General features: G+C 35.7%; 2 protein-coding genes across 2 annotated transcripts in view; one reads left to right on the forward strand and one right to left on the reverse strand.

Moving 5' to 3' along the window:
- Window positions 1-5623, forward strand: part of LOC109220828 (beta-fructofuranosidase, insoluble isoenzyme 1-like) — a 6167-nt gene extending 544 nt beyond the window's left edge. The window contains exons 2-6 of the mRNA XM_019385292.1: window positions 2645-2653; window positions 2746-3773; window positions 4079-4323; window positions 4605-4701; window positions 5337-5623. Of these exons, the coding sequence (XP_019240837.1) occupies window positions 2645-2653; window positions 2746-3773; window positions 4079-4323; window positions 4605-4701; window positions 5337-5516 (1559 nt within the window). The 3' untranslated portion in view covers window positions 5517-5623. The remainder of the gene's footprint in view (window positions 1-2644; window positions 2654-2745; window positions 3774-4078; window positions 4324-4604; window positions 4702-5336) is intronic.
- Window positions 5624-6491: 868 nt separating this feature from the next.
- LOC109220830 (F-box protein SKIP24) lies at window positions 6492-9810 on the reverse strand. Its single transcript, XM_019385295.1, has 5 exons — window positions 9367-9810; window positions 8491-8664; window positions 7966-8128; window positions 7740-7877; window positions 6492-7196 (listed from the first exon to the last, which is right to left on the reverse strand). The coding sequence occupies exons 1-5, from the start codon at window positions 9603-9605 to the stop codon at window positions 7179-7181; spliced, it is 732 nt and encodes a 243-aa protein (XP_019240840.1). The 5' UTR covers window positions 9606-9810; the 3' UTR covers window positions 6492-7178.
- Window positions 9811-11926: the final 2116 nt, after the last annotated feature.

Consider the following 11926-nt stretch of genomic DNA (forward strand, 5'->3'; position numbering starts at 1 on the left):
TATATATATATATAATTTTCTTAAAATATTGTTCGCATACATGTATAAGAAAAATTTTCTGCAAACCGGTGTATGATGACACTCCTTAGTAGATGATGTTTCTGCCACTGTATGTAACAAACGTTCATTTATGCTTGTATTAGGGTAGGTCGCCTATATCATATTTTTTAAGGGTGGTCCTTTTCTAATCCTGCGTGAACACGAAATACTTTGTACTTTGTGCAGCCCTTCTATACTCTTCTTCCTTGTGCATTTTTAATGCAACTATGATAATATCACTAATCTAATTTCTAGTAAATTTTACTCCTTTCATCCGTTTTTATTTGCATGTTTAAGATTATGGTACACCTATTAAGAAAATCGTTTAAAAGTGTCAATCATAAATGATATTTGACTAACTTATCATTATCTCTTCGTAGATTTAATTGCATTAGTTATAAATGGTATTTTACTAAATTACCATTATCTCTTTCTTATATGAGTAATTAATGATATATGCACTCTTAAAATAGTAAAATTGGATTTGGAAAAAAATAATAATTAATGCTTCTTGATTTTCTAAAGTATAATTTACCAAAAATTAGAGACCAAGTCTATAAAATTTTGTAAAAATCCCTCCAATGGTTATTACTCATTTTGTGGATAGATAAACTTTAGTCAAATTAAATTATCCTTATCAGTTATCATTAACGCTAAGAGGTAGTACTTTATCCAAAAACGAGAAATTCATTTTCAGCCTATCAAAAAGGATTTTCACTAACCTTATAGTTCTTCATCAGTTACTGTGGCTGATTACATTATAAAGTTTCTTTATTTTCAATTTTACAATGCCATTTCCCAATCCACAAATTGACTAATTTTTTAATGATATTGAGATTTTCATGCGGCATACATATGACTGCAACCCCCTCCCCCCACCCCCTCACCCAACCAACCAGTGGCGGAGGAAGGATTTTTGCTAAGGAGGTTCAAAAATTAAAAAATTAAAAAATTAAAAGAAATTGTGGCCCATAAGAAGTGGCCTCACAAAGGTTTTGAACACCCTTGACCACTAAACTATGATTTAGAGTTGTGTCAAGGGGATTCAAAACATAATATATAGAGACAAAAAATATATTTTGCCTTATATATACAGTGTAATTTTTCGGCGAAGGGGTTCGGGTGAACACCCTTTCGCCGCTCTAAATCCGCCCTTGCCCCAACCCCAATGGCGGCACCACATGCGGTCAAGGGGTGATACCCCATTATTGAAAAGAGTACACTGTGTAGCTAGGTAAAATGTATTATTTATGTATATACATTATATATTGACACCCCTTAGCATCTTCGTCAGTTTACTTCTTTATATTTTGGTCTCCGTTAGGGGTCGTTTGCTACAGTGGGGGTATTCCATAGGGTGGTATATCCCACGGGATTAGTTATCCTCACCTTCTATATAGGATAACTAATTCCTCCATTTTAATCTAAAAGTTATCCCGAGATTAGCTAATACCCCAAATCAAATATGGGATAAAGTTAATCCTAAACTTTATCCGGGATTATTATTCTTATCCCATGTACCAAACGACCGCGGAAAACAATGAATGTTCTTATATTGCAGATTATAAATGAATAAATGAATTGGATCAGAACTAATTGAAAGAAGGGAAATTAACATTTTATCAGTCTTCTTGTCTTTTTTACCTTAAATATTTCTCGTTTGAAACGCAATAATCGTAAGAGTTTCTGCTACTTGAACTCACATTGTGGGGCTTGCATGAGTTGGTTCCCATAACTAGCTTCAACACCAAATAGGAGTAATTGATTTCTCTGTTTTAATGCTGAAAAAGACAAATAATCTTTTTGTATTTCCTAGATTTCTGTTTCTGCTCTGTGACAGTGAAATTTACTTCTCAAAATTTCAAACTATGTGCTTTTAGCTGCATATTTGCATTAGATACAGATAGTGAGACAAGGAAATAGTGAGAGAAGGAAGAGAATTCAGAATTTGAAATTTATGTGTTTCTATAGCGACCTCGTGTTAATATACGAGGTTTACACTCAAATATTTATATATATTTTAATGGATTTCTTAGTACAAGATCAGGGCAAAAGCTAGTGGGTTCGTGTGAACCCATAACGTCTAAGCCAGGTCCGCCCTTGTTGACAGATACTTTTTGATCTTAACATCATTCTGATTGTGTCATTTTATTAATAGCTAAATAAACTATAAAAAATAAGCTTTTCCTTTTAAATTTTAATATTCGATTTGATCCTTAATGGAAATTGAGGAATTGAGTAAAGTTGTCTTCGTATAGGTCACGAATTTGAACCGTGGAATCAACAACTGATGCTTGCATTAGGGTAAATTGTATACATCATACCCCGCTTGAGATGCGACCCTTTCATGAACTTTGTGTGAATGCCAGATACTTCCTGCACTAGGCTAACCTTTTTATAATCTTGCATAAAATATTTATAGCAACTCACTAAGTTCAGTGATTTGTTTCCATGTTTGTTCTTTTATGAGATTGATCTGAATATTCTATTTAATAATTTCTTGTTATACAAATTTTTCAATTGCATTGAAATGTTTTTACTAATCATTTTCAATTTGCTCCTTTTTATGGTCTTGGCTCGGATGCTCCCAAACAACAAACATTAGATCCCAACGGTGAGATTAAGTTTCATAATTACTGTTTTTTACTAAATTTGAGCTAAAATCATATATCATTTACATTAATCTGGTTTTCTTTTTTCCAACAGGTCCAATGTATTACAATGGAGTCTATCATCTATTTTATCAGTACAATCCAAAAGGGGCCGTATGGGGCAACATTGTTTGGGCCCATTCAGTTTCCAGAGACTTGATTAATTGGGCCCGCTTAGAGCCCGCAATCTACCCATCCAAAGTGTTCGACAAATACGGTACGTGGTCCGGGTCAGCCACTATTCTACCTGGAAAAAAGCCCAAGCCCATTATCCTCTACACTGGAATAGTAGATGCCAAAAATACCCAAGTCCAAAACTACGCGATACCAGCTAACTTATCCGATCCACTTCTTCGTAAATGGATCAAGCCCGATAACAACCCGTTAATTTTTGCTGACAAGAGCATCAACAAAACCCAATTCCGCGACCCGACAACGGCTTGGTTGGGCCGAGACGGGCATTGGAGAATTTTGGTTGGTAGTGTTAGAAAACATAGAGGAAAAGCAATATTGTATAGGAGTAAGGACTTTATGAAATGGACTAAAGCCCAACATCCACTTCATACATCAGCCAATACTGGAAATTGGGAGTGTCCTGATTTTTTTCCAGTGTCATTGGAACATTCAAATGGTTTGGACACATCATTTGATGGTGACAACATTAAACATGTTCTTAAAGTTAGTCTTGATTTGACTAGGTTTGAGTACTACACAGTCGGTATCTATGACACAAAAAAAGATAGGTATATTCCGGACAATACATCAATCGATGGATGGAAAGGATTGAGACTCGACTATGGTAATTTTTATGCATCCAAAACGTTCTATGACCCTAGCAAAAATCGAAGAATTTTGTGGGGTTGGGCTAATGAATCGGATGCTTTCCCTATTGATGATATCAAGAAAGGATGGGCTGGAATTCAGGCTATTCCGCGTAAAATATGGCTTGATCCTAATGGCAAACAGTTGGTTCAATGGCCGGTTGAAGAATTAAAAACCTTGAGAAAGAATAAGGTGCAACTAAGAAATCAGAAATTGAACAAGGGAGAAAAGATTGAAGTTAAAGGAATCACACCTGCACAGGTTTGAACTTTTTTTTTTGTTAGTACCAAATAAATTTATCTTTTTCATTTAATTATGAAATTAGTGTGACAAGAAAGGGGGCCTTGGTATAATCGGTGAAGTTGTTGCCATGTGACCAGGAAGTCACAGGCTCTAAGTTGTGGAAACAACCTCTTGCAGAAATGCTTAAGTTGCGTACAATAGACCCTTGTGGTCCGGCACTTCCTCGGACCCCACACATAGCAAAAGCTTAGTGCACCGGTCTGCTCTTTTAGTGTGACAGGACAAAGTTAAGTCTAATTTTGTGAGTGTTAATCTAATTGCAGGCTGATGTTGAAGTGACATTTACCTTTTCAAGTTTGGACAATGTAGAAGAATTTGATTCTAGTTGGGATGATCTTTATGCACAAGATGTATGTGCTATTAGAGGTTCAACTGTTCAAGGTAGACTTGGGCCATTTGGGCTTCTAACTTTGTCTTCTGAAAATTTGGAAGAGTATACACCTGTTTTCTTTAGAGTGTTCAAAGCTCAAGATAAATACAAAGTTCTCATGTGTTCTGATGCCTCAAGGTTTGTTTTCTTACCCTTTAGACATATTTTTTTTTACTATATATTTAGTAGGATAAGGCTGCGTACAATAGACCTTTGTAGTCTAGCCCTTCCTTAGACCCCGCATAGCTAAAGCTCAGTGCACCGGGCTATCCTTTTTATATATTTAGTAGATATTTAGTGGATATACATGATCTAAGCCGAAGCTATTGGACTCCGTCGTGCATTTGCCCTAGTTGTCTTTATGCTTTTACAATTGGCTAACCTTTTTATTCTATTTTTTCTTCCCTTTTTGGTGACAGGTCAACCCTTAAGGATAGTAAGAAAATGTACAAGCCCTCCTTTGCTGGATATGTTGATGTAGATTTATCAGACAAAAAACTGTCTCTAAGGAGTTTGGTAAGCTTTCTTTTATTCTTTTTCCTCAAAATGGTATTTAAAACTCAAATTCTCTCTTTGCGTTGAGCCTTTAAACTTGTCTATCATGGGTACGAACTGTTGAGTTGTTTCCCACATCGGTGGGTTATGGGTATCTTGGTCTCCTTATATGGTCTTGGGCAGTCCTCACCTCACAAGCTAGCTTTTGGGGTTGAGTTAGGCTTAGGTCCATATCTTATCATGGTATCAGAGCCAGACCCATCCCAATTTATTGTTACCGATGTTAGGCCCCCATTTTATATTGTCCACGCTCCAGTTGCAGGCCTGGGCGTGAGGGGGGGGGGGGGGGTTGAGTTGTATCCCATATCNTGGGGGGGGGGGGGGGTGTTGAGTTGTTTCCCACATCGGTGGGTTATGAGTATCTTGGTCTCCTTATATGGTTTTGGGCAGTCCTCACCTCACAAGCTAGCTTTTGGGGTTTGAGTTAGGCCCAGGTCCATATCTTATCACGAACCTTGTAAGCAGCCACCAGTACTTGTATAAGGGTATATTGTCTACATCACACTCCTTGAGTGCGGTTCTTCCCTGGATGGCTGCCGTGCACTTTTGTTTGTGTGGCGTTGACAAACTTGTTGACTTTATTTTTTCTTTTCCAGATTGATCACTCGGTTGTAGAAAGTTTTGGTGCTGGTGGGAAAGCATGCATTACATCAAGGGTATATCCAACATTAGCCATCCATGACAAAGCACATTTATTTGCTTTCAACAATGGCACTGAAACAATCACAATTGAGACTCTTGATGCCTGGAGCATGGCTAAATCTAAGAGATATTGAATTAAAATGTTGAGGAAGCTGAAAGGAGAAAAAAATTATAATTGATCTTCACTTTTCTGTTTTTTTAGTTTTATTGGCCTCTTTCGTTTTGGAAAGAACTTGTACAGATTTACTACTTCCTGTTAATCAGGAATAGTTTCATGATAATACAACGGAATAATCTTTTTATTAAAAAATGGATGATCTTTCGTTGCTTATTTCGTATCAAAATACAAATGTTTTCTTATTCCTTGTGTATCTGAGGTGCAGACAAATAAGGAACGTGTTCCTTGTGTATCAAAAGACACAAAAATTTACTTATTTCTTGCGTATCAAAGATATAAAAGTTGCCCGACTGGGTTTCACTAGCAGCCTCCTCAATCAAAGCTTGTTGTACCCGAAGAATAACGGCTGCAAGTTTCCTGTAATTTTTTCCAACAAAAAGATAGTCTTACAGAAATAACCACTTTCAATAGCGGGCTTTGGCACAGTGAATATATTTTAACCGCTATTTAAATAGGTCTTACAGAAAGTGGTTATTTCTCGAATTTTTAAACAGTGAATATATTTTAAACAACATGCTTACAAGTGGCTACCTGATTTCATTTCGCCAAACTTTCAGCTAATATTTTGTTATTAGATGCACACAATGTAATCCCAGACCCCACTTATTGAATTTCACTTAATTTATTGTTGTTTGATGGTACACGATGTAAACGCCATATAAATTATGTTAGTTTTTTATTTTTTATTTTATATAAGGTATAAACTGGGTTAGTATTCACGTAACATTACATAAATTATCGAAAAAGTTTGATATAGTCAGAAGTTGGTGCACTTTTCTTTTGTTGCAACATATCTACTTGATTCAACTACTCCTTTATGTGACAAAAATTAGTTTTATTTTTAAGGTAAAACAATTTTAACAATTGTATGTGATAGATATATTCTTAGATTAATTGTAAGTCGAATCATAAGTAGATATTATTAACGAAGTAATCCAAAGAAAGGCTGGATTTTTCTCTCTATGAAGGACATTTTTCATTATTTGGTTCGACTATTAAGCAAATAATCAGAAAATAAAATACACCAAACTGACGAAATTTTTTAAAAGGTTGCCTATGTTTGTCAAGTACTATGGGACCCAAAAGGGTTGCCTGTTTATAACAAGAACAGTTTGTGAACACAAAGTGTTGGTTGTGTGGCATTTTGAGTTCCACAAACTCCACTTGTCAAACATAGACAACCCCGCACAATTTGTGTCAGTTGTGTGAGTCACAAAGTAAAGTTTCTCCACCAACCTGTGTTTTCATGTATCAACATCCTACTGGATAATCCAAAATAGCCCTACAGTACCCCTTCCTATTGCACAACATGCATTTTGCTCTCTTTTTCAGACTCCGAAGAATAATCCTCCATTTCTTGAACACCCTTCCCCATAGTCGAGCATATCAGACATCATACTCTCCTTCCTCATATCACGTATATCTGTTTCTAAATGCACCCGAGGTGAACCGAATCTGCCATACTTATCAAAAATCAACAGGAACACAGCAACTGCAAAATCAGTGCAGCTTGGACAGAGATGCAAATAGGCTGAACAGCAGCATTATACCATCCATTTGCCATGTAGACCAATTTGAAGGTTCCTTGCCACGAGTAATTCACCCAATCAACGGTGCATCAACTCCTAGTTTCCTTCTGAGATATTCAACAGATATAAGGAATCACCAACTTAGCAACGGAGATTATAAATACAGTAATCTAGCAATCAGAACCAATGGGCTATCAAATTGATAGTCAACACCAATAACAACCAAAAAGTAAAAGACAAGGGTGAAGGCCGGAGAAAATAAAAAAATCACCCTCATGAACAAACAAGCCAACTCGCTACACTTTCTTAGTAAGTGGATGACTAAAACACCACTGCATTTTCTCCAGATTACCTATATAGTACCATTAAAAGATATATGCTGATATCTCGAGATCAGTACATGCTCTCACCATCCCTTCCATAGCAATATTTTTCTCCACTTTGCTTTTGTATCATTCTAAAACAAAGTTGACAATCTGGAAAAGCCACTCCTATATCCACGTAGCTTTTGTATCCCTCTAAAACAAAGATGCTCTCACCATCCCCACCCCAGCATTCTTGCAATCCCAACTCAAGTAACAAACATTTACCATTCCTAAAAAACAACAACTCAAATTGCATGGAAAAAGTAGAAAGGTTTAGAAATTTACACTTGATGATGTTCTTAATCTTTTTCTCATGGCCTGTTCAGCAATCGGTGTGACTGCTAAGTTAAAATCTCGCAAGGGGTGATATTCTACTGAAGCCAGCTTTTCCTTTGCTGCTTGCATTCTCCTTTTTTCAACTCTCTGCAATAATACAAAGGAAAAGATTATAATGCAGTTCATCAATTAGATGAATGATACATTGTTCTCCATAAAATAGACGTAAACTTACAAGGGCCTTCTCAAACCCTTCAACTTGCTGTTTGCAAAGCTTGAGCTCCATCTCAATTGCATGGATACGGCTGTTAACAGGTACATTGCATTGCTCAACTATCTGCTTTTGCTTACCCCGGACAATCTCCGGCTGCCAAACATTTAGTGCAACTGAGGCTTGCCTGATAGAAGCAAATCAATACCAAAGTCAAACATCAGCTGAGTTATTTTACATTTTTCTTTGACTAACAAAGAATAACGAAGCTTCTACAAACAAACACGCAAACAAGATCGTACTGCTCTTGTATAAAACATTATTCTCTGCACAAACTGGAATCCCATAAACATGTAATTTTTTTCTTTTTTGTCAGGCTACCATACACATGTAGTTTATCATCTCCTAATTGTATTTTTGTTTATGAAGTTTTCAAACGCGAGGAACCAGCTGTTTTGTTAAAGCAAGACCCCACCCCAAGTATTGTAAGCAAAATTGCAGAAACAAAAACAATAAATAACATCATACGAGTAGCCTTCTGTCCACTACCTGATTTTACGCAAATTTAAAAACTCAGCAGCAGTGTTCTTCATCTTCTCTTTCTCCTCTGCAGATCGAAGTTCCGTCTCCCGAATCCTCCTAGAATGCTCATCAATTTCACTCTGAATTCTTAAAACGGCCCTTCTATGGGCCAAAACCTTCTGTTCTCGGACTTTTTCATATCTAGTTGATGTCAACAACCAATTAATGAACTCCCATCAAAAGATTTTCTAGAGAAGGTAACATTAACAGGAAGAAGAGATGACATGGCTGAGAATAGAAGACATATAAGGGTAAAAACTTACCTGCACCTAGTGTTTACACAAACCAATGAATACATGACACGTGTCTTCACTTATCACTAAACAATAGTAAATGAATACAATTGTCACCTTAAGTTATGACCTAATCATGGTAAATTAGTATGATTTGGTGTAAACGCGGGTGCGGGTAAGCTTTTAGCGGCATACAAGTGTGGTGTCTTTGTGACTTCTGGCCATCACAGAATATTTGGATATACATATCATTTGCAAATACTGACATATTACGTGTAAATCAATGTTTCTTTTTCAAGTGAAATATAGTGGCTTGCACACACAAAGTTTAAATTTTTTTTCCAAGTGAAATTCATGTTCAAACTCAATTTTAACTTTCAAATACTCGTTTTTTTCAACTTCAATCAAATATTATTTTCAGTTGTGGGGTGAGGGGCAGGGGGATGGGTAACGAATTGTGTACAATAGATTAGATGGATTATTTGGCAGTTTGCATAAATCCTAATATTTGGGAAAGCTGAGTGCAAAATTAAGAATTTATATGATGTAGATACACTAAAAAGCACACACATACACGAGTATAAATAAAATTTGAGTACTGGATATATACCTTATTTTGTAGAGCGATTTATTGGATACAGAAGAAGACGAATGATGTTGCTTAATAGGATATTGGGGAAAATCGGCGGAGAATAAAGAGGACCAAAGAGAATCGTCGGAGGAGAGTCGGTTGAGACGTCTGCAAGTTATGGATAGGCAGCAAAGATCTTTGTAGTTGAAGTTGTAGAATTCAATTCCGATTTCAAGGATTCGTCTCCATAGCTCGTCCGGCAAAGCTGATGCCGACATTTTCTGCAACCCGACCCTAATTGTTTCGGTCTGCTCAATTCGGGCCTTATTCAAATCTACCTAAATTTTAACAAGAGAAACACAAATATAAAAGAGATCCTTATTTGGTTAACACATCTTCTTTACTTTATAACACCGGGCAAGTTCATCTTCCAAATAGGATAAGTTCTCTTTCCTTGGAAGACAAGTTGTCCCATTTCAAATAGTTAAGGATATTTTGGCCTTTTTTACTTTTGAAATAAAAAACCTCCGCGACTTCATATGTTAGTTGATTAATTTTCTTAAGAAATTAGTGTTATGAGATTTTGTGGAGAACCAATGGCTTGAACATGTAATTTATAGGTTATATGAAGATAATTTTACTGTTGCTTCCATTTAGGCTATGTGGTGGCAAGCCTGACATAAATTTATGTACATTGAGTCATGACCAAATTTTAGTTCGATGAAGCTTTTTGGTTCTCCTTGAATACCCTTAGATATAGGATAAAGTACCACTAAATTCCATCTCTAATAGCATACTCGAGCACCCTAAGTCCAACCCAAAATCTAAAATCTTCTCATTTTCAAGGTCGAAAGTTAAGAGTTTTATACTAGAACTTATTTAAAATTTTAATGGAAAAAGAGATTATGAACCAAAATGATTATTAAAAGGAATTTTTACCTCTTATAGAAAAGGTTCATACCTTATTTATTTTAAATAAATTCCTTTTAAAAAATTATATTTCATAGCTACCTTTTGATTTTTATAGCCAAATATCTATTTATGGTCACCTCCTACTCTTAAGCCATAAAATACGCATTGTCTTATTTTCTCTCTTATTCTTTCAGATTTTTCTCCACCCCCTCTCTCTCAACTCCAGTCTTTCTCCATGAATACAACCACAATTCTCCCAAATACAGATCGAAATGGGAATGAGAGAGAAAAATTGAGGAAAGCATTGTAATGCCAGAAAATTATTTGCTGCTCGGATCGAAACGTGAGGATTCTAGGGTTCTGCGTCTTCCTCTTCTCTTCAGATTATATTACCAATCTAGAATTTAGAAACAAAACTCTATATAAATCTCAGTCTTCCTCTTCTCTTCGTCGTTCTAGGGTTCTGCCCAATCTGGGGTTTTCCGTCTCAATCCACAAGCGCCATTCAAATTCAATTGTAAAGAATAGGTTTTTTGAAGCGCACTTGATGGTATTATGGTAACAGGAACAGTGGCGTTTCGAGTCAGAATCGCGGCCCTCTCGACGAGACGACATTAGGGTTGTTCTTGAACAAAGACGACGGAGTTTGGGACTGAGCAACTTGAATTTTCTGTTAATATATTTCAATGTATCTCGTTGTATTTCCATGTGTTTCATTGTATTCATTGTCTTTTATTATTATTATTATTATTGTTATTATTATTATTATTATTATTATTATTGTATTTCGATGTATTTCGCTGTATTCCATGTATTTCATTGTATTCACTGTCTCGTTGTATTCCATGAATGTATTCATATATTTTTTTAATTAATATAATTTATATATTCAGATGTATATATGTATTCAAATTGCTCTGTTTTTGTTGTATTTATCGGCTGGGAAAAATATTCAGCATATTTTCTTTGAAGATTGCTATATTTTTGGGGTATTTTTTGGTTTAGAATCTTTTTATATAACTGGAAATACAAATTTTGTGTGTTATAATTGAGTTTGTTGAGTTATATTAGGAGTCTATTATGTTAATTGATACACTTTCCGTTTAAAAATAACTGTAAACCCCTGTTTCACGCCGTGAATACAGTCGAATACAAAAATCTGTTTAGCTGTAATCCCTTGTTTCACGCCTAGAAATGCTACTGTATTCATGAATACAATAGCTTAAATACATCGAATACACTCTAAAAAACCTGAAAACATAGCTATATGAAGTAATATAGTAAATGGTAGCTACAACTAGCTAATAACCACTAAAACATAGTGGTTTCTGAAAGTTTCTCTTATTAAAATCACATTAGTTAGTAACACTTGAAACATGATAAGTTTATCTTTTGTTGGAAGACAAATTGTTCCATCTCAAATAGTTCAAGGATATTTTGTGTAATGACCCGACCGGTCGTTTGGAACTCTAGCGCGTCGTTCAACAGTTTCAGGCCATGAGCAGCTTCATTTCAGGTATTATGACTTGTACACATGGTCGGAATTGAATTCCGGGAAGTTCGGAGTTGATTTGGAAAGAGAAGTCTCATTTCGGAAGCTTTAAGTTGAAAGAATTGACTAAGATTAGATTTTTGAGTAAACGACCTCGGAACCGGGATTCGAAGGTTCCAGCAGGTTCGTATGATG

This window comes from Nicotiana attenuata, unplaced genomic scaffold (genome assembly GCF_001879085.1).
Source record: "Nicotiana attenuata strain UT unplaced genomic scaffold, NIATTr2, whole genome shotgun sequence".
NCBI lineage: Eukaryota > Viridiplantae > Streptophyta > Magnoliopsida > Solanales > Solanaceae > Nicotiana > Nicotiana attenuata.

What these genes read in the sequence shown, in the direction of transcription:
- LOC109220830 (XM_019385295.1), bottom strand. Translation starts at nt 9,605, where the DNA reads ATGTCGGCATCAGCTTTGCCGGACGAGCTATGGAGACGAATCCTTGAA. An exon ending in TTAAATTTGCGTAAAATCAG is followed by an intron (nt 8,129 to 8,490) that starts GTAGTGGACAGA and finishes TGCTTCTATCAG; the next exon opens with GCAAGCCTCAGTTGCACTAA. An exon ending in AAGGGTTTGAGAAGGCCCTT is followed by an intron (nt 7,878 to 7,965) that starts GTAAGTTTACGT and finishes GTATTATTGCAG; the next exon opens with AGAGTTGAAAAAAGGAGAAT.